This window comes from Orcinus orca, chromosome 11 (assembly GCF_937001465.1).
Source record: "Orcinus orca chromosome 11, mOrcOrc1.1, whole genome shotgun sequence".
Taxonomy (NCBI): domain Eukaryota; kingdom Metazoa; phylum Chordata; class Mammalia; order Artiodactyla; family Delphinidae; genus Orcinus; species Orcinus orca.
Window position 1 is genome coordinate 17,711,239 of NC_064569.1, and position 27,298 is coordinate 17,738,536.

Sequence of the window (27,298 nt, forward strand, 5' to 3'; positions counted from 1 at the left end):
ACTACTATTCACCAATAAAAAGGAACAAAGAACTGATACATGCAACTACATGGATGAATCTCAAAATAGTTTTGCTAGATAAAAAGTCAGAAAACAAAGGGTATATACTGTGTGATTTTATTTCTAGAGAGTTCTAAAAAATGTAAATTTGTCTATAATAACAGAATATAGATCAGTGTTTGCCTGGGGCTGGGAAGGAGGTGGGGAGAGGCAGGAAGCAGCCATAGAAAGGGGTACAAGGAAACTTTTGGGTGTGATTAATATGCTCGTTATGGTGATGTTTTTCACAGGTGTGTACATATGCCAACTGTATACTTTAAATATGTGCAATTTACTGTATACCAATTGTACCTCAATGAAGCTGTTAAAATTATCGAGGAAAATAGTTCTATATCCAGAATCTGAAATCAAAGATTACTGCAAACTCTTTCCTATTTAATGTGAGTGTGTTTTCAATATGAAGTGGGTCTTGACCCAATGCTACTGAAATTATTTGATAAATCACTTATCTTTATAAATTGTTTAAAAGTTTTTTATTTAGAAATTTAATTAGCAGTTTTAAAATTAATAAGGCCATACTATTGGAATATCATGTAATTATGTTGGTGTCTTTCTTGCTAAAGTTATTATTATTTGCACAGTTAAAAGCTTTTTAAGTAAATGATGAATATGCAGTACAGTATGGGGGATGAAAGTTCATCTGGAAATAAAATACAACAAATTATTCACAGTGGTTCTCTCTGGGGTAGAATTACAAGCTCCATGGCTGATTTAATACATGGCCCTACTGTTTTTATTTTTAAAAATTAACATGCTTTATAATCTCCAAAAACGGATCTTTCCATTTTAAGAGAAAACAAAGAACTTCAGGTAAAGTTCCTGACACAGTGACTGGCACAAGACACTCACTGAACTGTAGCTATTACCTAAACCTCAGGTAACTGGCAGCCTTCCTGGGAACGCTGGAGCATCTTCAAAGAAACCCTATTCTAGTTCTCTACACAGACCCAGAGGCAAGACAACATGGAGAGTCTATTTATTCAACAGCCGCTTTGAAGACAAATACATCCCCTCAGTAGTCTGAGGGGATATATTTCCCCTATTTCTACTTCAGTCCTTTTCCACAAATTTCTGTCCTTTGCAGGCTAGATCCTGACGCAAAAAAAGACAGTTGTCCTAGATATACACAATCTTTGAGGGCACAGTTTGGAGATGCACAGGACCCTTGTAAAAGTGGGACAGCAGAGTCTCACCGTAGCCCACAAGGAAGTAGAACCTGTGCACAGGCAGTTACCTCAGGACCAGAGCACAAATCTCCACCTGGTTAGCCTGGCGCTTTAGAATAAGCTGGTCAGGGAGGCAGCCGGGGAAGACCCCCAGCAGAAACTGGCGAAGGAAAACATCTTCCACCGTTCGCTCCGTAGCCTGGCCCTCCCCATCCACGTTACCTGTGTGCAGTGATAGCCAGTCCTTGCGGTGGGTGACGTGGTGAGGCGCGTGCGCCTCCTCGCAGCTCACTAGCTTCTTCCCCTTGCCCAGTCGGACTCGAGCCACCCGGTTCTCGGCGCCGACCTCGCTGGTGTTCAAGTCTCGCGAGACGCCCGGCAGCTTCCAGTTCTAGAGTGCATATGGGCGCCGCCATCTTGGACCCTAAAGTTATCGATTTTTTAATGTTTGTCTTTTCAGGGGCTAAATATGCCCTTATTTTCTCCACCTTCCGGGTCTGCCACGCTCCTCTCCTCCCCGTGTCCTTTCCGTGTGTTATTTTCTATCAACCAAAAAAAAAAAGTACCATCTGAAAAGCAAACTGAACCAAAGCATCACTGACTTTAAATATCAGGGCTTTATTTCCTCATTTAGCCATTGAATCAGAAATAACACTTCATGCAGATGAGGTTCAGTTTTGGAAAGTGTTTTATACCGGAACAGTGAATATCTCTCTAGTACTGACGATTAATTGCTGTTCTCTCACATGTATTGATTCTTTTGAATCTCTCACATGTATTGATTCATAGCAACCAAGAAGCTTAGCTTTTTTTTTTTTTTCTTTTTTTTGCGGTACGCGGGCCTCTCACTGTTGTGGCCTCTCCCGTTGCAGAGCACAGGCTCCGGACGCGCAGGCTCAGCGGCCATGGCTCACGGCCCCAGCCGCTCCGCGGCATGTGGGATCTTCCCGGACCGGGTCACAAACCCGTGTCCCCTGCATCGGCAGGCGGACTCTCAACCACTGTGCCACCAGGGAAGCCCAGAAGCTTAGCTTTGAATACAAGTATGGTAGGGATTGATTTGTGCCAGGGTTATTAGATGTTTCAATCACGTGGATTTTACTTTATTTCATCAGCTCGGTTTGTACACCGGGCTCATACACAGAGTCTCAAAGGTTGCTAAAAGTAGCCATAACACAGAGTGAAATCAGTGCTAAATTAAGTATCAAAGATGCAGTTACTTTTTTTTCTCCTAAACGTTGGAAGAGACACCTATGACACAGTGAAAAGTTAAGACGGTATGGGATCAACTCTTTAATAAAATCATTGGCGCGATGTGCCCCCTGACAAATCAAGAACCCAGAGAGAAAAGACAATTTAATAAATGACAGCATTTATACCCCTCCCCTATATAACACTTACAACACTTGTTCAGAATACATTTATTTGGAAAGGTAGAGTTAAACTTTGAACTCAGAGTTCTTTTCTTTTTAAGAACTAACCACTGATCCCAATATAGCTTTCCAAGGGAGAAAGAAGCTTACTCTAAAATGGAGAGTAATTTCTTTGGAAGGTACAGAATCCTTGTCACAGAAGGTTTACAAAAAATTATTTGACAGTAAGGATAGAACTTATAAAAATGATGTCTTGCGATTCCTACAGATGCTATAATTCTGCCATTCTTTGGGAATTAGTACATTGGCATAGTAAGAAGACCAATTTTAAAAGTCAAACTAGAAATTGCATTTTATTTAAAATTAGAGGAATTCAGTTTTACTTATAATCTATATATATTCAGGCCATTTATCCTGAATTGGATTATATTAAAAATGAGAAATCTCTAATCTACCATAGGGATACTACCAGTATTTTCTTCCTTCCAAACACAAATGTGTACATACCATATGATTCCATTTGTGTGAAATTCTAGAGTACAAAAACCTAACCTATAGTTTCAGAAAGCAAACAGTGTTTTTCTGAGGCCAGGATTGGGGGAATTTACTGAGAAGGAGAACAAGAAACTTTTTAGAGTGATGGACATAGTCTATACCTTACATCATGTGTCAAAAACTCATCACACTGTGCACTTAAAATGTATTCATGTTATTACTTTTAAATTCTACTTCAAAAAAGATTTTTAAAACTATATTAAGATACCATTTTTTACCTATCACATTGGCAATAAATTCAAAAGCTTGACAACACACTTTTTTGGTGAGGTTGTGAGGTAATGAACACTCTCACATTGCTTAGGGAAGAAAAAAACTTTTGAAGCCCTAAGAAGGGGAATCATATGCCTCTTGATACAATAGTTGCAGAATATGTAGCCTTCCTGCCAAGAAATGCATTAACAGAATCTAATCATGTAAGACTATCAGACAAACCCAAATTCAGAGACATTCAATTGATCTGAACTCTTAAAATTTTTCAATGTTAAAGACAGAGGAATAGTTCCAGATTGAAGGAGACTAAAGAGTTATGACAACTAAATGCAATATGTGCTCCTAGATTGGATCTTAGAACAGAAAAAAAAAAAAAAACAGTTATAAAGGACACAAATGGGACAATTGATAAAATATGAAGAGAAACTTATGTAAGATAATGCTGTTATATCAACATTAAATTTCTGAAATTATCTTTACACTATGGTTATGCAGGAAAATGCCTTTGTTGTTAGGAGATAGATATACACTGAAGAATTTGGGATTAAAGGATTATTGTGTCTGCAATTTACTCTCAAATATTTCATTAATAATAATAGTGGCAATGATTAGAGAGATAAATAAAGCAGATACGGGCAAAACATTAATGACTGTTGTCTCTGAGTAAAGGTTATATGGGAGTAAGATTTTTACAACTTTTTAAGTTCGATGGTTCTTTTAAATTTGGATTTTTAAATAAATAATTAAAATGAATCTTCAAATAGCAGTTTCTCAATTGAGAAGGAAAGCCAAAAGAGAAAGGAGAGAATTTTTTTTCCTTGGGCTCTTAGAATTGAGTCGACCTCTTGGATTCTCGGGAAAGACTTCAAAATGTCCCAAAGATTATAGCTTTGGGGTGTGTCTAGGAGCTCAGAAAGTAAGGCCAGAAAATAGCCTGGGTAGAAAGTGGGTAAAAATGCATATGCATGATGGTAATGGAAGGAGGACAGTATTTCTGCAGGCTTATTTCTGCTCCTGCTTTGCCAGTTTGCTTCTCTAATTCAGGGGGCTATGAACATTTCATTGCAATTTTGGCAACACTGGAAAATGTACATACAGTAATATTAGTAAGAGGTGTTGATGGCCACAATAATTCCCTGGGGAGAAAAACATGTTCCAGAATTTACCTTGAAACTGGGTTGGACAACTTCTTTAGTCCACAATGCAACCCTTAAGATTAAGACTGTATATTAGAGTTGCTGACAGATCATTATGGTTTGGAATATCTCAAGAAAGAAGACAAAGATAGAAGGGAATTCTGTGAAAAAAAAGGGAAGAAGGGAGAGAAAGACAAGAATAAGCACGTGCTGCCAGCACTACCTCAGCTGCCCCTCGAAGGCACTAGCAAGAGGTGGTTGCTTCTGCTCTTACCCCTCCCACAAACCTCAGAGAGGACGATTGCCTGAAACACAGGGGCTGGCTACTGCATTAGGGAGATGACACTTTTTTCAAGTCAAAGAAATTTAAACTGGGCAAGGGCTCACTACTCCTTTGAATTTTTATAATTCTTTGTTCTAGTTTGTCAACACTTGTCTCATGCCTCCCTTTATTTTAATTTTCTTTTTTTTTTTTTTTTTCCGGTACGCGGGCCTCTCACTGTTGTGGCCTCTCCCGTTGCGGAGCACAGGTTCCGGACGCGCAGGCTCAGTGGCCATGGCTCACGGGCCCAGCCGCTCCACGGCATGTGGCATCTTCCCAGACCGGGGCACGAACCGGCGTCCCCTGCATCGGCAGGCGGACTCTCAACCACTGCGCCACCAGGGAAGCCCTATTTTAATTTTTATACATGTTTTATCTCCCTTATCAATAGATCTGCTACAGGCTGAGTGCAGAACATAGTAATTTTTATGCTCCTCAAAAAGTTCAGTAAAATGCCTAACAACTCATGCTCAATAAATATTTATTGAGGGAACATGACATTAAAAAAAACAAAAACAAAAAAATCTGGGCCATCAATATTTCACTTGACGTGTTGTTGTGTGTGAGAGTCCCCTAGTGGGCAAAAAGAGCTGTGTGAAGGAGCCCAGATCAACAGGAATTTAAGCAAGTTTTCAAGGGAATGATCTTGGACTCACTTCTTTAATTCAAGATGCTTTTCTTTTCTTATCTCTCTGATTTATTCTTCTGAGGGGAAAGATCAGTTTTCGAATATTAAAACTCATTAATTCTCCAGGACAGCAGCACTGACTATGCTTCAGACTCCTTCCCAAAGGCCTTTTCATTCAACCCATTAATGGAAGATAAAGTGTGGCATTGATTCTAAGATACGTCTTTTCACATTTTAACATTTCTGACAAACAGCGTCTTATCGATGCCTTTCAAGGTCACTCTTTGCTAAGCAGTCATCATGGCATTGTTGCCACTGCCTACATGTGTGCACACTCGGTTATGGCACTCCTCACATCAGTTATGAGCATTGTTTCTATCAAGTTTGTTAAATTTAACTGTCGCTTGAATATATTTTAAAAGATATATACTAAGATACACTAACTGCATATCTATATTTATACATGCACACACATACACATACACATAGAAAGACAGAGCCATACTTGGCTTTAAAACATAAAGCTATTGTGTATGCAAAAAAGGCAAGAAAATTATGTAGTGGGATGTAAATCAGTTCGTGTAAATTGATTATTTTTTGAAAGAATTCCAGATTGTGCTGCAAAACAACAAGTTTCCTACAAGGCCTAAGAAGGGAAGAGACCCAGAAATCGATAGAGCTGTGTTGCATTCTATTACTGAGATACATGCAAAAAGATTGCTTATTATGTGCCAAGCAATGCAGCCAGAAGTGGGAAAATTTGCAACTCTCCCTCTGAATAGATAAAAGAAACTCCAAAGTAATGAGTGACTGATGTGACCTATTTGCGCATTGCGCAGACTATCAGTAAAATGTTAACTTGTCAGCACCTTCCTGATTTTTTGGAACAGAAGTGGTTTACTTGTAAATGATACATGATTCATTTGAGGTAAAAATGGAAACAGTAATAATGGTAAATTGAAAATCCTGGTGAATCTCAAGGTAGAAACACTTCTCAAAATCATATTGACGATGTTAGAAGTATTAAAGAGATCAAGATAGTGAGCACAAGTAATAAAAATCAGCATATCTACAGCCACTATGGAAAACAGTGTGGAGGATCCTCAAAGAATTAAAAATAGAACTACCATATGATCCAGCAATTCTGCTTCTGGGAATATACCCAGAGGTGACAAAAGCACTAACTGGAAAAGATATTTGCACCCCTGTGTTCATAGCAGCATTATTTACAATAGCCAAGACATAGAAACAACCTAAATGTCCATCAATGGATGAATGTATAAAGAAGTTGTGATATATTTTATATATATATATATATATATATATACACACATGTATATATATATGTATGATGGAATGTTATATATATAATGTTATATATATACATATATATATATATGATGGAATGTTATTCAGCCATAAAAACAACAACAACAAAAACGAGGAAACTCTACCATTTGCAAGAACATGGATGGACCTTGAAGGCATTATGCTAAGTGAAATAAGTCAGATAGAGAAAAACAAATACTATATGATCTCACTTACATGTGGAATCTAAAAAAACCCCATAAAAACCTAGAAAACTAAACTCTTAGAAAAAGAGATCAGATTTGTGGTTACCAAAGGTGGAGGGGAGGGGGAGGGGGAAGTGGAGGAAGGTGGTCAAAAGCTACAAACTTCCAGTTATAAGATAAGTAAGTACTAAGTATGTAACATATGACTATAGCTAACATCATATATAGGAAAATTAAGAGAGTAAATCCTGAGAGTTCTCATCACAAGGAGAAAAATTATATTCCTTTCTTCTTTTCTTCTTTTCTTTTTATTGTGTCTATATAAGGAGATGGATGTTAGCTGAACTTATTTTAATTATTTCACAATATATGCAAATCAAGCCATCATGCTGTATGCTATACACTTATACAGTGATGTATATCAATTATTTCTCAATAAACTGAAAAAATCAGCATTTCACTATGATAATATGCATAATTACTGATGACTGAACAATTTTTCCATATATTTAAGCCACAACATGAAATCTAACAATGAGATCTTCTCCAAAAGCGCATTATGTATAAATGGCAAAATAATCGGATGGATAATGGTTGAGTTAATGGTGGGCTAGCTAAAAGTTACTTGGAATTGGTGTCAACAGCTACCCGTAACTCACACAGTAGTTTGATTTCTGATGCATTTCATGCCCATGTATCTTAATGGTTAAAGGAGAAGCTCATTGAAAACTAACTTGAGTTGCCTTGGCTATTCTTGATTCTTTCTTTTTCCATATAAATTACAAGTTAAGTTACACAACAAACTCTCTAGGTCTAGGTCAATTTTAGGAGCAATGACATCTTTAAGATATTGAATCTTTTTGTTCATGAATATAGTGCATCTCTCAATTAATGTAGATCTTCTTTACTGTCAATAAATTTTATAATTACTTTGTAAAAGACCTCTGAAATTTTTGTTGTATTTGTCATGGATTGACATTTCATTATTTTTGTTGCTATGAAATAAAGTAATTTTATTTTTCAAATTGTATTTTCTAGCTATTAGAAAGTAGTAGTGATAAAAAATAAAATTGACTTTCATATGTTGATCTTATATCTGGTAACCTTGCTAGATTTCTGCATTAATTTTTAAACTTGTCAAATATTGGTAGGTGAATTTGGTAATTTTGGGTTTCCTGTCATTTTTTAAAAGAAGAGTTTTGTTTTTCCTTTCAAATTATTTTATTTTTATTTATTTATTTTAAACTAATTTTTATTGGAGTATAGTTGACTTACATGTTGTGTTAGTTTCTGCTGTACAGCAAAGTGAATCAGTTATACATATATCCACTCTTTTTTAGATTCTTTTTCCATATAGGTCATTACAGAGTATTGAGTAGCATTCCTTATTAGTTATTAAGTTCTTATTAGTTATCTATTTTATATATAGCAGTGTGTATATGTCAATTCCAATCTCCCAATTTATCCCTCCCCACCCCTTTCTCCCTTGGTAACCATAAGTTTGTTTTCTACATTTGTGACTCTATTTCTCTTTGGTAAATAAGTTCATTTGTACCATTTTTTTAGATTCCACATATAAGTGATATCATATATTTGTCATTCTCTGTCTGATTTATACATCACTCAGTATGACAGTCTCTAGGTCCATCCATGTCACTGAAAATGGCATTATTTCGTTTTGGTTTGTTTTATAGCTGAGTAACTTTCCACTGTATATATGTACCACATCTTCTATATCCATTCATCTGTCAATGGACACATAGGTTGCTTCCATGTCCTGGGTATTGTAAATAGTGCTGCAATGAACATTGGGGTGCATGTATCTTTTCGAATTATGTTTTTCTCCAGATATATGCCCAGGAGTGGGATTGTTGGATCATATGGTAGCTCTATTTTTTGTTTTTTAAAGAACCTCCTTCTGCTTTCAGAAAGCAGAGGTAGAAACACATCCTAACTTATTTTATGAAGTCAGTTTTACCCTAATATCAAAGCCAGACAAAGATATCACAAGGAAGCAAACATCCAAATGAACACATTCTTCATGAACATGGAAACAAAATTCTTACTAAAATATTAGCTAACCAAATCCTGAAACACATAAAAACTTTAAACGACATGAGAAAGTGGAGTTTATCACAGTTATGCAAGGTTGGTTTAATATCTTAAAACTTGATTCATTTAGTACACCACATTAATAAAATAAAGAAAATAAAGTTGTTCATCTCAATAGGTACACAATAATGCATTTGTAAGTAGCAATAGGCATCCATGGTAACAACACTCAAAAAACTAGGAATAGGGCTTCCCTGGTGGCGCAGTGGTTGAGAGTCCGCCTGCCGATGCAGGGGACACGGGTTCGTGCCCTGGTCCGGGAAGATCCCACATGCTGCGGAGCGGCTGGGCCCGTGAGCCATGGCCGCTGAGCCTGCGCATCTGGAGCCTGTGCTCCGCAACGGGAAAGGCCACAACAGTGAGAGGCCCGCGTACAGAAAAAAAAAAAAAAAAAAAAAACTAGGAATAGAATTCAAATTTTTCATTCTGATAAGTAGCATATACAAAAAAAAACTAGAGCTAGTATTGTATTAATGCTGAAAGATGAAATGTTTTTATTTAAGATCAGGAATAAGGCAAAGATGTATATTCTCAGCATTTCTATTCAACATTGTGCTTGTGGTTCTAGCCAGTTCAGTAAGGCAAGAATAAAATTAAAGACATACTTATTGAAAAAAAGAAATACATGTGTCTTCACTTGCAGATGACATCAAAAGCACTATCTTTAAGGAAAAACATAAAATCAACTTCGTAAAAATGAAAATTTTTTATTTTCAAGAGACATTAATAAAATGAAGAAATAATTCAAACAAGGAAAAATATTTGCAAATATTATATCTGAAAAAGGATGTGCATACAAAATATATTTTTTAAATCTAAGAACTCAATAATAAGAGGAAACACTCCCCCCCTCCAAATGTGCAATGCAAAGGATTTTAATAGACAGTTCACCAAAGAAGATATATAAGTGACTAATAAGCACTGAAAACATACTCAATTAGTCATTAGGGAAAAGAAAATTAAAACTCCCTAGAGATACCATTACACACTAAGAAGGATATTTTTATTTATTTTATTTTTTATCATTATAATTTTTTACTATGGTAAGAACCATATAAAATGATATATACCCTCTTCACAGAGGTTTAAGTATGCAGTATAATATTATGAACTATAGGCACAATGTTGTACAGAAGTTCTCTAGAACTTTTTCACTCTATACCCATTGAGAAGAGGGATATTTTTAAAAAGACTAACAATACCAACTCTTATTGAGTATGTGAAGAAACAATCATACATTTATGTTGGGTGTGTAAAATGTGTATAACTACTTTGAAAAACAGTTTTAGTAGTTTCTTAAAAGGAAAATCTTACCATGTGGATCAGCAATATACACACAAGTGTTTATAGCAGCATTATTCAAAATAGCCAAGGGCCTAAACTGGCCCAAATGTACATCAACTGTTGAATTAATAAGCAAAATTTGTTAAATGAATGCAATGGAATGCTATTCAGCAATAAAAAGGAACAAACTATTGATACATGCAATGATAGGGATGAATCTCAAAAACATTCTAATAAATGAAAGAAGCCAGACATGAATGACTGAATACTGTATTATTCCATCTATATGAAGTTTCCAGAAAAGGCAAAACTATAGAGGCTGAAAGCAGATCCACAGTTGTCTGGGGTTAGGGCTGAGAGCCAGGGTTGACTACTGGAATTAGGAAACTTTGGGGGATGATAGAAGGGTTATAAAATTGGACTCTGATAATGGTTTCACAACTATAAATTTTGCTAAAAATCATCAAACTGTACATTTACAACAGGTTAATTGTGTGGTACATAAAATACCCCAAAATAAAATTGTTTTTATTAGCAACCTAATTTATTAGCAACCTAATTTTGTTTTAACTAAAGTGTAATGTTCATGTCCCACACAGATCTTGGGTAGCTTGTCTATTAAATAATAATAATGATAACAACAATAATAAAAAACTTGTCAAGCTATTAGCAAGCGGAGCAGAGGGGACTGGAAAAATCCTCAGGTGCAACAATAATTTACTTGGCCTGACATCTCCCTGCTTACTAAACCACCATAAGAACCATTTTGATGTGAAAAGGTTAGTTAAGCTGGGCCTGAAAAACACAAGAACTTACATAGTTTTGCACATTCTGGTGATGCCTAGAACTGGAGACTGCTGCTGCTAAATCCAAAGGTAAAACCTCTGTCAAGGTGCTGAAACTCAAAGATAAAAAAATTCTAAAAGAACTAGAGGGTGAAAAAGAAGCTGAAATCACATATATGACAATAATTTTAGCAAAATCCTCATCAAGCACAAGGCAAACCAGAAGACAATGGAATGACATAGTTTAAATGTTAAAGTAAAAACTGTCAAGCTATATTTCTATACCCAGTAAAACACCTTTCAAAAATGAAAATGAACTATAGACATTTTCAGATAAACAAAAGCTGTGAGAGATTTTACTGCCAGCACTACCAGAAAAGCTAAAGGAATTTCATCAAGCTGTTGAGAAATGATACCAGTTCTACAGAAAGGATGATAAAGCATGAAATTAGTACATGGGGGTAAACAAGCAAAGCATATTTTAATATCCCAATTTCTTTGAAAGACTAAGCAAAACAACCATACTGTATTACAGGGTTTATAAAATACATGGTAATAATACACATGTTGTCTTCATGTCAGTTTGAGCTGCTATAACAAAGTACCATAGACTGGGTGGCTTTTTTAAGCCACCACTGGGTGGCTTATAAACAACAAAAAAATTACACACAAAAAATCTCACATTTCTGTAGGCTGGAAGTCTGAGATCAGTGTGCCACCATGGTCAAGTTCTGGTGAGGCCTCTCTTCCAGGTTTCAGATTTCTGATTTCTTGTTGTGTCTTCATATGATAGCAGAGAGAGGAAGCAAACTCTCTGGTGGCTCTTATAAGTGCACTAATCCCATTCATGAGGGCTCTACCCTCATGACCTCATTGAATCCTAATTACTATCAAAAGCCCCACGTCCTAATACCATCACATCGCAGGTAGAGTTTCAATGTATGAATTTTGGGTGAATGTAAACATTTACTTCACAACACACAACAATAGGAAAAAAAAGACAGGAGAGACAGAGTAAAGTGACTTATACTATTGCAAACTTCTCATATTATATATAAGGTGGTATATTAATTCAAGTTATGCTGTGATTAAAGGTACATATTATAATTCCTAGAGCAACAACTAAAATAAAAGCATAGATTGAAATCCGATAAGGGAGATAAATAAGACACTAAGAAAACACATGATTAATCTAAAAGAAAACAAGAAAGCAACATGGAAGGAAAAAAGGAACAGAGCAAGCCAACAGAAAACAAATAGCAAGATGGCAGACTTAAACCCACCCATATCAACAATTACGTTAAGTATAAAGGGGTTAAACATTCCAATTAAAGGATAGAATTGTCAAAATAGATACAAAGCTAAACAAGACCCAACTATAAGTTGTTTACAAGTGATGCATTTTAAAAATAAATATAACAATAAGGAAAGTAAAAAAATGGATAAAGATATACCATGAAAATAGCAATCATAAGGAATCTTGTGAGTCTATATTAATGTCAGACAGAGTAGACTTCAAAACAAGGTTTATGACCAGAAGTAAAGGACAACATTTTATTGATATATTTATCTTGATATTTATTTAGAGCATAATATTTATATTGTTATAAATGTTAATACAGGTATCCCCCACTTTTCAAAAATTTGCTTTACACCATTTTGCTTCTATGAAAGACATATATTAGTACCTGTTTTCGCTAATGGAAGGAATTCTGAAGAGAATTTTTGCTTTTACAAAAAAAAAAGGCAAAAACTAAAAATAACATTCAGTTTTTGTCTTTTTTTTTTAAACATCTTTATTGGAGTATAATTGCTTTACAGTGTTGTGTTAGTTTCTGCTGTATAACAAAGCGAGTTAGCTACATGCATACGTATATCCCCATATCCCCTGCCTCTTGTGTCTCCCTCTCACCCTCCTTATCCCACCCGTCTAGGTGGTCGCAAAGTACCCAGCTGATCTCCCTGTGCCGTGCAGCTGCTTCCTTTTGTTTTGCAGTGAACTGTTATAGAGGCTGCCCACACCCCGGGCACTGACAGTGGCACCTCCAAGATCCTTCTCCAGGAACTACACTCAACATCTCAGCATCAAGCTGCCATAGCTTTGAACTATGTCTGTGAGCATCTGAGCTTTATCTCAATTTATTTTGTGCATCTGTTTTCAAGATGTGTCCTAAGGGAATTGCGTCTTCACTTCATGCCATTTCTGATTACAAAAGGTTTCGTAAGAATGCTCTGCTTTTGGAGAGCAGGGGAAGCCTGTAATAAAGGGTCAATTCATGAAGAAAACGTAACAGTCTTAAAAACTATTTCTCAAGCAATCAGCGGCAGAGGTGATCAATTAGGACAATGAACCAACTTGAAAGTAGCAAGCAAGCCTTTATTCACTTATTGTGTCATCGCAAACAAGAGGCAAAAACAAGTACCAGTTCCTAAGGGTTTCACTTTTCCTCATGGGACGGCACTGGACGAGAGTCGGATGGATGCAGTGCAGATGGGGGAGTCATCTCACTACCAAGGAGCCCTAAGCAAAAGGCTTCTGCCTCTTTATGTCCCTCTGGGCCAGGAGGAGGGAGAGAGAGAAGGGCTAGGAGCAGAAAGGCACTGAGTTAAAGCGGAGAAAGTGCCTTAACCCAGATCCCTGATTAGGAGGATATGTACTGGGCTAGGAATGCAGACATGCATCTGAGAATGGTTGTCCCAGGAGGTCCTGAGCCCCTGACTGCAATTCACTCCAGAAAATCAATGCATCAGCTCTGTACAAACCTGGTGTGGCCGGGACAGCTTTGTCCCCACGAGGCCTGCCGGGCAAAGCCTTGGAATGACCTGTGGTCAGGGCATGAAGGATCAGACAGTCGTTTGACCTGGAGTCAGACTCCTCAGGGTATGTAGTTTACAAGAGAATGGGCATACACTTGGAGAATTTAACGTTTCTTTTTTCTGTAATTGAAGGAGCAAACCGAAAAAACTGTCAGTAAGGATACACTTGACCTAGTAAACATTTTTAGCACACTCCTGCCAACAACTGTGCTCATGGAAGCTGGGCCATAAGACAAGGCTCAATAAATTTCAAAAAATTTAAATCATACATAGTATATTTTCTGATCATGACAGAATTAAGTCAGAAAGAGATACCAAAAAGATACTAGTAAACACTACACATATTTGGAAATTAAAATATACACTTCTAAAAACCCATGGGTTAAAGAAGAATCACAAGGGAATTAGAAAATATTTTGAATTAAACAGTAATACAAGCACTACATATCACAATTGCGGTGGCCACTTCTACTTCCATTCCTTGGTTCCCCAGATCCAAATATTCTAAATACAATCCAAATATCTAAATATAAAAGAAACTGGTTACTGTCCAAAACATACACCACGTCTTGTAAGATGGTACCACAACTTCCTAAGATACTGTCTCTCAGACGGTCCTTAAAGTGAATCTCTATTAGGCCCTGCCAGCTTTCTGTAAGGCAACTGCTTTTAGGTCAGTGTTTCTCAAACTTTTTTCATTATCCCCCCGACCCTTATTCCAAGGAAATTTAAAAAAATTTTGCCCCTAATCATTATAATATCTACGATTTTTTTGCCCCTTAAAACAATCTTTTGCCTTTTGTGGAGGCCGTGTCACTCCCACTGAGAATGAGAGTTCCCCATGATATGGTAAAGAGCAATACTTGTTAATTCCATAGGCAAAAGCTCATTTCTATACTTCTTTTGCTATAAAATGTGTCCGTGGTCAAAAGGATGTTGTGTGTTGTATATGCCAATATGGTACATAAGTCCTTCTGTAGATGGTGGTGTACATAAGTCATGGTGGTGATGGCAGAAGCATTGAGGACAGGAAAGACAAATCCAGAATAAGTGTCTATTTCAGTGAGAAAAAATTGCTGCATCTCCACGATGGAAAGCACTGATAACCACTCTTGACCTTTCAAGGCATTAACTGTCCTATCTCAGTCTTAACCTTTATAAGAGATCGAGGCAAAACAGTATGTTGAATAGATACCAGTTAATCTCTTTTCTCAGTTACCCCACTACTTTCTCTATAGGCTTCTACACAGAGTTGTTTTGCTAGCAGGTATGGACGTTATGCATGGAATCAATAACCTGGCTTCCACCACTGCTGAGTGCCCAAGCAGTAATAGCATGCACCAATATGAAGATATACAGATTGCCAACAAACACATGAAAGGATGCTCAACATCACTAATCATTAGAGAAATGCAAATCAAAACTACAATCAGGTATCATCTCACACCAGTCAGAACGGCCATCATCAAAAAATCTACAAACAATAAATGCTGGAGAGGGTGTGGAGAAAAGGGAACCCTCTTGCACTGTTGGTGGGAATGTAAATGGATACAGCCACTATGGAGAACAGTATGGAGGTTCCTCAAAAAACTAAAAATAGAACTACCGGGCTTCCCTGGTGGCTCAGTGGTTGAGAGTCCGCCTGCCAATGCAGGGGACACAGGTTTGTGCCCCGATCCGGGAAGATCCCACATGCTGCGGAGCGGCTAGGCCCGTGAGCCCTGGCCGTTGAGCCTGCGCGTCCGGAGCCTGTGCTCCGCAATGGGAGAGGCCACAACAGTGAGAGGCCCGTGTACCGAAAAACATATATATATATAAATAGAACTACCATACGACCCAGCAATCCCACTACTGAGCATATACCCTGAGAAAACCATAATTCAAAAAGAGTCATGTACCACAATGTTTATTGCAGCACTATTTACAATAGCCAGGACATGGAAGCAACCTAAGTGTCCACCGACAGATGAATGGATAAAGAAGATGTGGCACATATATACAATGGATATTAGCCATAAAAAGAAACGAAATTGAGCTATTTGTAGTGAGATGGATGGACCTAGAGTCTGTCATACAGAGTGAAGTAAGTCAGAAAGAGAAAAACAAATACTGTATGCTAACACATATATATGGAATCTAAAAAAAAAAAAAAAATGATCCTGAAGAACCTAGGGGCAGGACAGGAATAAAGACGCAGACATAGAGCATGGACTTGAGGACACAGGGAGGGGGAAGGGTTAAGCTGGGATGAAGTGAGAGAGTGGCACTGACATATATACACTACCAAGTGTAAAACAGATAGCTAGTGGGAAGCAGCCGCATAGCACAGGGAGATCAGCTAGGTGCTTTGTGACCACCTAGAGGGGTGGGATAGGGAGGGTGGGAGGGAGACTCAAAAGGGAGGGGATATGGGGATGTGTGTATACGTATACTGATTCACTTCGCTATAAAGCAGAAACTAACACGCCATTTTAAAGCAATTATACTCCAATAAAGATGTTAAAAAAAAAAAAGACTGGGGTTACTCTGAAATATATTTTGTATGAGAGACTGCCAAGTAAACTTACACTGTTATGTTCTTGAGTTTATCACTCACAATAAACTTCACAAGATTCAATTCAATCATCCTACATCTTTAGTCCTTCATACCATCAAGAATCTAACTGTATATTCAAATAATAAGTTTTCAAACAAAAATATAGACTGTGACTTGTAATTACACTTCTTTTAGGTTTAGGAATTCTTGAGTAATTAATGCCTTTGGATTCTTAATATCTGTTTTGAACACTTAAACCAAAATAAAGTAGAACAGCAGGACTCAGTAATACCTAGATTTTTTTACTTAATGATAGTTGGTGAAAACAAGTGAGATCTGTTTTCCTCATGTGATCTGAGAATAGATTAGAGCAACCCACATTTATGCTGGAGCTATGCCCTTTTCCCCCAAATGATTCAGCTAAACCTCATGAAGATTTAACATTAGGTAATAGAATGTCCTTTCCTAAAATAGCTTTAGTCCAAAAAAGCTGTTATGTGAGAATGAAGTTCAGAGAATTAATAAGGAGATCTGCACAAAGCACCTTGACCAATTTCTGAGGAGAAATGTATGGTAAAGGATGGACCAAGGTGACTTTTCCTGATATCTCTCCCTCTTGAGAAAGTGGCAGAATGGGGCCACGAGAGTTCAAGGTAAATGGGAGTTTGAAGCAATTATCTAAATAAGTCAGACAAGAAGGCACACTTGGGCTTGTCAAAGTCACTGAACCTAAATATTTTGAATCCTGTTAGAAATTTGTTAAAGTATCTCTAGGGCACACATACCGATATTGACTCATTGCGTGAAGGAAAAATGTTATCCCTGGAAAAAGTAGGCTCATGTACATATACCGTGTTAAATAAATGCTCAGTTTTCTTTCTACTTTACTTTGCCCGGTAGATAGTGCCTTTCACCTGCATAAGAAGTACGAATAATGTCTTATATCCTATTCATAGCATTTATACTTCCGTATTTCTAAAATAATTTTACAAGTAGTATGAGTTTTCACCCAGAAGAAAAAAAATCAGTGTAGCTGATATGAATACAAAATAAAGGAAGAAAAGAAAAGGAAATAGAATTACCCACACACTTCTGGGAAATAAAAAGACTTCACAAGCTATAAAAAAAATCATTTTATTCACAGGGTACATTTCCAAAATTTCTCCAAGTAAGGGAGGTAGAGAAATTGAGACTTACTGAACCTTCCCAGTACCAGCCATAATTACAATGAACACAGCAAAGAAAAAGACATGTTTTTACAGCAAACCTCCTCCTATGACATTGCATTTAAATTCTGTGGAAAGAACAACTCAGCAGAACCAACAGAGATACTGTTTTTCTCAAGTCATATTATAAAAAGTACCAATTAAAGTTCTTTCTTACCTGCTACATATTCTATGAAACTAAAAAAAGAAGAAATGAAGAGCACAGATTTTCCCCACACCTACTGCCAGTGGAGTTTGGTTTTATTAGGAAGAAGTAATTCCAGGTACACTTCAAAAGTGATTTCAATTTTATGGTCTAATCTAACTCTTTTCTAGAATTACTGCATCTATGGACTTTTAGACTACTGTATGAGGAAGAATATTTGAATTTTTCTATTTTTTCTTAGCCCCAGTGTCCGCAAATTTGCTCTTGAAAGACAGCCTGTATACATGTGGAATACTATATAATGTGCAGTCATTGAGTTAAGGAGAAACTTTCTTTTTCAAAGCTTGTCAGACGAACTATGCTGTATGGTTAACTGGAGTTCTAATCATGTTCCAGACTTTTAAAAATTTAGGCAAGTTTTCAGTGGAGCTCTCCTTGTCTGTTCTCGCCCCCTTCCTTCTAGTGTCTCTGACTTTGATGTATCCCAGTGGCCATCAACCGTCACAAATTGTGAATCCTATATATTATGAAAGAGTTGTCTCTAGTAACCTACCAACAAGAAAGTCCAAAGGATTGGTGCTAAAGAATGAACGAGAAACAGAAAAAAATTGTTTCCTTGATTCCACGAATGCTAGAATTTGCTGGAAAAACAAATATTTTTAGTCTATGTGTCCCCCTGTGGCTATCACCTAAGGCGTTCCCTATGAGAAGGTTCTACTACTTCAACAAAGGATATTTACATACTGTTATCAGACGTCTCCAAGGCCTATATACTATTGTGCATTTATATAAAATAGTCACATTCACTACACTTACAAGAGTTCTTGCTGATGATAAAGATACAACTTGGAACAAACATGGTTACACCTCTAGAGTGATGGGGTACATGAAGGAAATACACAAGGAAGTGGGAGCCAAGTCAGAAAAAGTTAAGGCACCCTCTGCCACCCCCCACCAGGTCAGCCATCTTTTTCTTTTCAATGGGCATAACTAATGCAAGGGGTGTGTGTGTGTTTGCACTAGAACACCGGGGAGAAAATACATCTATGTCTGCCTAAGTAATCATGAATATAAAAGCTTTTTACTGAGGTATAATTTTGGAAGCAGTGGACTAAAGCTAACTCTGTGCATAGCATAGGGTGATCGTGTTTCAAAGGGTCAAGTTCAAGGTAACACTTCCTACTATCGCTGCTGCATCATGACCAAAGATCTAAATAATCTTATTTTGGGAGAACGCATCAAAGTGGAGATGGAAGAGGGGTGTGAGAATGGGAGTGTTTGCATATTCAGGCTCAAACACCAAGGAAAGCCCAACTTGGAGAAGGCAGAAAGGGGGGTAGCATTTAGACCGTGAGGGTCCAAGTAGGTAAATAAGCGCCACTTCTGCTTTCTTCCCTAAGCGTCTCACAGTCTCACGCTGCTTTCTCTAGTGTCTCTCCATCATTAGCCGTAACAACCGCATGACAATGTATTTCTTTTAAAATGTTTTGAAAAGGTTCTTGAGGCTGACACAAGGACAGCAGCCTCTGTGCTCTCTCTTTGCTGCACACTAAGATCCTTCCCAGCGGCCCCTCTCCATGAAAGCCCTGATTTTTATCTGTATCTTTTTCATTTTGGTTAAACCTCTTTTTTAAGATTATAATTTTCCATTTCTCTTCCTATGTAGAGAAAAACAGACATATCTCTCTCCTGACTTTCTCTGCCCTGGATAAAAATCACATCTCTTAGATGTTTATTGGTATCATGTGAAACATAAGCTTTTAAAATGACAAATAACTGGAGAAAATCTAATTACACAGAAGCAGAAAGAGACATGATCAATATATTTAGATACTATTCTATAAAACTCCCAGATAGCTTCGTATCATTGATTCTATCCCACAGCTTCAATAGGAAAGCAAATCAGAAAGAATTTTAGCACAATGTAGAGATCAATACAAACACAGGAGGTAGGTAAATTAGTGACCATAACCAAAATATAATTCCTCTTTTGTGCTTTACAAAGTTATAGTTATGGGCTTTGGCTATCATACAAATGCTCACAGGTATTGTAAGTCAATTTATAGTAAGTTATTTACTCCTTATTTGTTAGAGATGGAAGAAATCAGAAATGCTGGCACCAGAAAATCAGAAGAAGGAGACAGAAGCATATATTTTTTCTTTATTGCAATGACAAGCAGAATTTTTGTGTTATGTTTGAATGAACTTTCCATTCCTGTATTTATTTCAATCTCTCACCCCTAGGATGCAGGTAAAAACTTCAGAGAAGCCTAGGCTGGGGGCAAAGCCAGTAGTATCCATTTTCTTATGCTAGGAAGGAAAAAGGTATAGCAATTGCAGATTCACACAAATCTCTTTTCACTTACAGAATAGGAATTTTATGATGCTCAACCTAAACACTGTGGCTTCACATCTAGGATTTTATAAACAGACCGTCTAGGCTTCAGGATGCCTTTGGATGAGTCTCCAGGGTTTTCAAAGAGGCTACAGAACTTTCTCTAGGCTACTAGAGAACTAGTAGGATATGTGCTATCTTCCCAGCTTCAAGAACTCAGAAAATGCATCAGAGTAGAGAAAAAAAAGCTCTATTTTTAATAAACACTGGCAAAGCCATAATCAGGTCAGGGATGACCAGAATTCTGTCACAAGACACCCAAATTTAGAAAGCACAAGTTTAAGCATCTCAGCAAATTTCCACACCAACTCTCTAGTCTCAAGGCTACTAGCTCGACCCCGGAGCCAGGCCAGCTTCCTTGGTAGTGGACAGAGATAGAGAGTGCTGGAAAGCCAAGGCCAAGGGCAGAGACTTCTCTGCCCCTTTGTATCCGGAAAGCGTGGGGACTGTGGCGTTGTTCTTCCTTCCGACTTGCCTCTTCCTTGTCCCAGCACTCAATTCACTGAAGCTGTCAAAATTGCTCCTTCTGTTTAGTTGTTGTTACTGCTCACTTTGTAAGAGGCTTGACCTATGCTGCAGGTGCCTCGGAGTTGTCTGCACGCTTCCATCCCTGCTGTGTGCCCACTAAAATCAGATCATCTCAGAGGAGACCTCTACACTGGGACGATGAAGAAATAAAAAGCACAGTATTGGGGCTTCCCTGGTGGCGCAGTGGTTGAGAGTCCGCCTGCCGATGCAGGGGACACGGGTTCATGCCCCGGTCCGGGAAGATCCCACATGCCGCGGAGCAGCTGGGCCCGTGAGCCATGGCCGCTGAGCCTGCGCGTCCGGAGCCTGTGCTCCGCAACGGGAGAGGCCACAACAGTGAGAGGCCCGCGTACCGCAAAAAAAAAAAAAAAAAAAAAAAGCACAGTATTGTTCTCAACACTTATTCCTCTACATGCTCATCCTCAAGTTCCCACAAACGTCCTTATAGCTCTTGATCTTTGAAACTCTACAGACAGAGAGCAGTTATTACCTGGTTCTGGTGGGAAAGTTTTTATACAACACAGTAAGAATTTCCTGAAGCTTTCAGTGGACTGTGATATTTTTTTCCTCTTAGGTCCCTCCTAACAAGGATTTATCAGTTAAAAATTTCACAAAGTCGGTATTTTTAAACATAGAAATGAAAACTCTAGGTGGCTGATTTTCAAAACAGAGAAATAGGAGGTGGTATAGAATAAAATTACAACCTACCATAGTTGCCAAGAAGAAATGTTACTGATATCATTTCTATTTGAAATTATCTGTAACATTCCTGTAAATCTTTTGACTAACCTCAGAATACTTTTGGCAAATTCAGAGTCCTAGGATTTTCCCAGTTATTTTCCATGTAGATATTTAAGCCATGTTGCCCATTGCTTCAGGTACAAGTTATATTTAACCTAAACAAGGTTTTTACCCCAGAAAAGGGCATAAATCATCACAAAGCCAAACACAGAGTACTGTTTGAACATCTGTCACTTTGGATCATTGGATCATTTGCCCTTGTTAAAATAGCTAAAAGTGAATTCTATAGAAACAAAATCTAGGAAGCACTCCTTAACTTCCTGTGTTACTTACAGTTTAGATGCACAATGTTGTATAAACTTGGTCAAATACTCTATATAAAGCATATGTGTCCAGTGTCCTCTTCCATATAAAAATCTTTCATACTTCCAAAATTTCATAAAAAATCTTTCATACTTTCAAAATTTCATAAAAAATTACTTCTGTTATGGAATGACTTAATCCTTTAGCCATCTTTATTTGACCAAAGTCTGATTAAAATCAAACAGAGGTCATCCTTACTCATGATCCTTAACATCAGTGCAGTTCTCCAGTTGGAGCTAATAAAAACAAAAATTCGCATCAGGTACTCATTTTCAGTCTCTTCAACCCCTCTTTTATCCCCATGGAGCAACCTAATTTTTGTCACTAAAAAGCAATTTAAAAATTACACTGATGTCAGAGGGTGACACCTTCTCTTGGCAGATGCATCAAAAATGATGAAATACTTTCGTATTAAATGTGTCTGCCATAACTTGCATCTCTTCTGAGCTGCATCTTAAAGGTCAGTAATATTAAAATGTAATCAACCAAATTTGACAAAGAAAGAGGTTCAATGCTGAAGGTCTCAATTTCAAATAAACAAAATAAAAGAATGGGAGTTTAAATTCAACTTCTTGATGTGGCACATATATACAATGGAATATTACTCAGCCATGAAAAGGAATGAAATTGAGTTATTTGTAGTGAGGTGGATGGACTTAGAGTCTGTCATACAGAGTGAAGTAAGTCAGAAAGAGAAAAGCAAATACAGTATGCTAATGCATATATATGGAATCTAAAAATATGGTACTGATGAACCTAGTGGCAGGGCAGGAATAAAGACACAGACATAGAGAACAGACCTGAGGACATGGAGGGGGTTGGGAGGGGAAGCTGGGACAAAGTGAGAGAGTAGCACTGACATATATACACTACCAACTGTAAAATAGATAGCTAGTGGGAAGCAGCTGCATAGCACAGGGAGATCAGCTCGGTGCTTTGCGATGACCTAGAGGGGTGGGATAGAGAGGGTGGGAGGGAGACGCAAGAGCGAGGAGATATGGAGATATATGTATACGTATAGCTGATTCATTTTGTTATACAGCAGAAACTAACACAACATTGTAAAGCAATTATACTCCAATGAAGATGAAAAAAATTAAAAAGAATTCAACTTCTTAAGAGTAATGGAGTATGCCAGAGTACTCTGAAAGATAATTCTAGAAAGATCCTCACTTAGGAAAACACATATTTCAATAAGGATGGGTATATATAACTTCATGCTACACACACGTACACACACACAGACACTCAAAACTCCTAGGTTTAGATACATCTATCTAACCACAGAAAAGGGAATATGTACGCCATACCTAAGGATTATCACTATAAAATAATGCCAAACTGTAACCTACTCTAAGAAAACATTCTCATTAAATTGTAGTCCTGCTTTGAGTGATGTGAGCATGTATGTGTATCCTTAACTGAAGACAATATGGAACAATCAAAATATCACTTTGGTCTAATCCAGGGTTTCTCAACCTTGGCACTATTGGCATTTTCAAGTGGGGAATTCTTTGCTGGGGGGGCAGGGTGCGCTGCTCCGTGCATTGTAGGATGTTTAGCAGGATCCCGGGTCTCTAGCCACTCGATGCTGGCAGCACCCTCCAAATCACGACAATCAAAAATGTCTCCAGGGCTTCCCTGGTGGCGCAGTGGTTGAGCATCTGCCTGCCAATGCAGGGGACACGGGTTCGACCCCTGGTCTGGGAAGATCCCACATGCCGCGGAGCAGCTAGGCCTGTGAGCCACAACTACTGAGCCTGCGCGTCTGGAGCCTGTGCTCCGCAACAAGAGAGGCCGCGATAGTGAGAGGCCCGCACACCGCGATGAAGAGTGGCCCCCACTTGCTGCAACTAGAGAAAGCCCTCGCACAGAAACGAAGACCCAATACAGCCATAAATAAATAAAAATTAAAAAAAAAAATGTCTCCAGACATTGCCAAGTGTCAGCAGATGGGGGAGGGGAATCACCCCATTAAGAAGCCCTGATCTAATTACTCTTTATCGATTTGGGCCATTTCTGTGTTGCCTTTCAGAAACCCCAAATGTATAGACTAACCACTGTACAAACCTATTGCATAAACATAGCCCAGGAATCATAAGATGTAAAATTTCCAGAAGGCGTCTCCAATGGAACTGTGACACGTGCGTTCTATGGAGCTCATTAGTTACACCTGAACAGTTTTAATACTTAAAGCACTAATCTGAGTGATACATATTTTATTAACTTTTATGTACGTTTTTTGTTAGGCCTTTTATATTTTGATGAAACATATACCTAAAAATATATTTCTTTTTAAGGTAGTTATTAAGTAATAACAATAGCTCAAAAGAGGAAATATATTCAGGGTTGTACACACAGTGAATATTTAATGCAACTCCCTCATAGTACATTCTCATTACATTTTTGCTGCCAAATAGGATCAAAAGAGCAAATGAGATCTGCAGAGAATCAATACTCTCAAATTCTTAACTTTCTAAGTATCAACAGACTCTGTGTTATGTCAACCAGCTGTATTTTAACTGCTGATCTCTATAATAATCTCAATATTCAATCATCTTTAGAAATTGGCTATTCCAACGATGTAGAATTTTTCCAAGGCTTTGTTATCTTGGTATCTTTTAAATTAACCCACCAAAAACTGCCACCTGTTTAACTGTTTTAGTCTATATTGTATACCAAGTCTCTACCTTTAAAAATGAAGCAGAACTTTTGGGTACAGTTTACCTACATTTTGGTGACACTTAAAAGTAAAGTTAGTGATTTCTACTGTCTCCTTTTAGATTAAGGCATCCCAAAGCCCAAAGACCATGTGAGGTTTCTTTTACCTTTCTCTTATATGTAAACACATCTGACTGCTTGTAATCTGTCAACAGAGTTTGTGTGCAGTTGTGTCGAAGTTGAGGTAACAAGCCTTCTAAGCAGTCCTACCTGTTACTAAGGGAATAAACAGCTACTAATTCACATCCCTTTACTGGTGTGAACCATGCCTTGATGACCATGCTTAACACAGCACTTACTCATGAGATGTTGGGAAGAGTCACATTGACTAAACCAATTCTGCTCATTTGGAGTGATTTGGGGGTAAGGCTTGCATCTCATACTGGTTTGAGCATTACAGCAGCATGCAGTAAGCTGGCTTCTCTCCTATCAAGGTGTAGTAGGTAGTACCTAATGCATTTGTAGCTCTCCAACACCAGTTACAGATTTTTGCCATCCCAGGTCATGTGGGTTCGGCTTTCATAGTCACACAGGAATGAGCTTTGTTTAACAGTGTGTGTGTGAGAGACTATGTATGAGGGTACACAAATATATGCATTCTTTTATGTGTGCATGCATATTCTTTATCTTGGAGGGAACATACCATGGCAGATAGAAAAGGATATGCCTTCCAATCTATCTTCCAGAGACTAAGCTTTATGTCATTGTGCTTTACTTCATCTCCAAACATTAAATTATGAAGACAATTCTGACAATTTGCAAATAAATAATGCACTCACATTTGCAGTTTTGGGCACTAAAATAATAATAATGCAAACAGGTTACATAATGCACACCTAAAATTGAGTTTATGCCCTAAATTCTGAGGAGGGAAAGTGGCTCTTCATCCTGACAATCAATCAACCCAGACTAAATTCAACAATGCTTCACATTGTCTAAGTAGACCCAACAAAAGGGGAGGAGGTCATTCTTACTTAGCATTTTCTAAATGGAAGGGAAGGGAACGCTAGTTAACATAGACTTGGTTCAACAAATCACAATAATCAGCTGTAGCATTTTGGGTCCATATTATTCAGTAAGGGATTTTAAAAATCTACCCCATCACCTACTCACTGCCCTTAAATAAGGCAAAAATAAATAATAATTTTTTAAAAACCTATAGCTCTAATGTTAGTCTTAATAAGATAGTTTTCTTTTAATTAAGCCAGTTCATGTTGATAATCACTAACACTTTTATCCCGGCATTTCATTTACTATACCTTGATTAATTCCTCAGCTTCAACCATTAGAGTTTTGTCTTGTTTGTGAACTGGGTCATCTCTATTTGAAGCATGAAAATGTGCTTTACCAACATCATTTCATCAGCAGGTTACTAGTTGCATATCCACCATGTGCTATAAAAGATTTCATAGGACATTTCACTTCTTTTTTTTCCTTCCAGCCAACAGTAAAAGTAGAGTTCCCCTTGAGTTTTTGTTGTCGTTTTTTCCAAGTGGCCCACGCAAATCCATGAAACGACCTGACCATTCCCTATTGGAGTCACGTAGAAAACCTAACAAAAATACCCTGGCTCAGTCCTTTCTTTTTCCACAGTCCCTAGGAAGTGGGTGGCAGTGAGGTGTCCTCACATGGGTCTAACTGCATTCTCAGTGCACCAATTTTATGAAGATACCAGAGTTGGAGAAATTCCTCCGGCATGGCATGGAAGCCAGAAAAGGGCAGGACATTATCATAGTAGTGGTGGCTGATGGGTTGTTCATGCATATTCACAGAGAAGGGCCAGAAGCCATAGATGGCCACCTCTTCACAGAGGCCCAGGGCCGCGCTCACCAGAAAGAGTCCTGTGGACAGGCGCTTGGCATGAATTCCCCTACTTTTCCAGAACTTCCCAATGCTACGCAGAAAGTTGGGGTTGGCAAAGAGCACTGTTTGATTGGCACCAACATCTGACAGTGTGTAATAAACCCGGAGGGATGGCTCTGTTCCCGTCTTCATAGAAAAGGCAGGCATGTAGATGTAACTGTGGTTATACACTTTCATGTGGTCCACAAACGTCTTTCTGGACCATAGCAGGTTCTGAAACCTATCAAAAAGAAGAAGCTCAATTAAACCTGGAGAAAAGAAACTCATCAATACCCACTCTATTGTTCTTCTGATGGCCCTGATAGCTCATATCATCTCAGCAAAAAACAAGAAAAACACTTCTCTTGTATTTAAAATCCACCTTGAACTTACCAGTTCTCTCTCATCAAGTAGCCTGACTTTTCCCCACCGCAACATCTTAAACTCCAGTTAAGATTCTTTAATGAGATGCCCTCTGAACTAAAATGCATTGTACATTTTTGTTCTCTTTTAGAATTTACTTGCCTGGAATGTAAAAATGATTTAATATTCATGAATTCACAAAGATTGTTGGTTGTTGCATAGGCTTTTGATAAAAGCTATTTGTGTGGTAGACGTAAGCACAGGACTGGTTTTCTCATCTGCAAATCAAAGGAATCACTTCTAAGATACTTCTTACCATTGAAATTCTATAAGTATGCAGCTTAATCAGTGAATGCTATATTATAATAATACATGGAAAAAGAAAGACTTGTCTCTATTATAAAATGCTACTAAGCGTTGCCCATATTGCTTGCTCCAATGCTTTCCTATGTTCTTTCAGTTTGGATTACATA

General features: G+C 37.8%; 1 protein-coding gene and 1 pseudogene across 1 annotated transcript in view; both read right to left on the reverse strand.

The window, feature by feature from the left end:
- Positions 1-1,176: 1,176 nt before the first annotated feature.
- LOC101276936 (28S ribosomal protein S24, mitochondrial-like) lies at positions 1,177-20,875 on the reverse strand (annotated as a pseudogene).
- The window catches only part of ST8SIA1 (ST8 alpha-N-acetyl-neuraminide alpha-2,8-sialyltransferase 1), a 155,748-nt gene continuing 146,069 nt past the window's right edge, over positions 17,620-27,298 (reverse strand). The window contains exon 5 of the mRNA XM_004270924.3: positions 17,620-26,703. Coding sequence (XP_004270972.1) covers positions 26,217-26,703 — 487 coding nt within the window. The 3' untranslated portion in view covers positions 17,620-26,216. The remainder of the gene's footprint in view (positions 26,704-27,298) is intronic.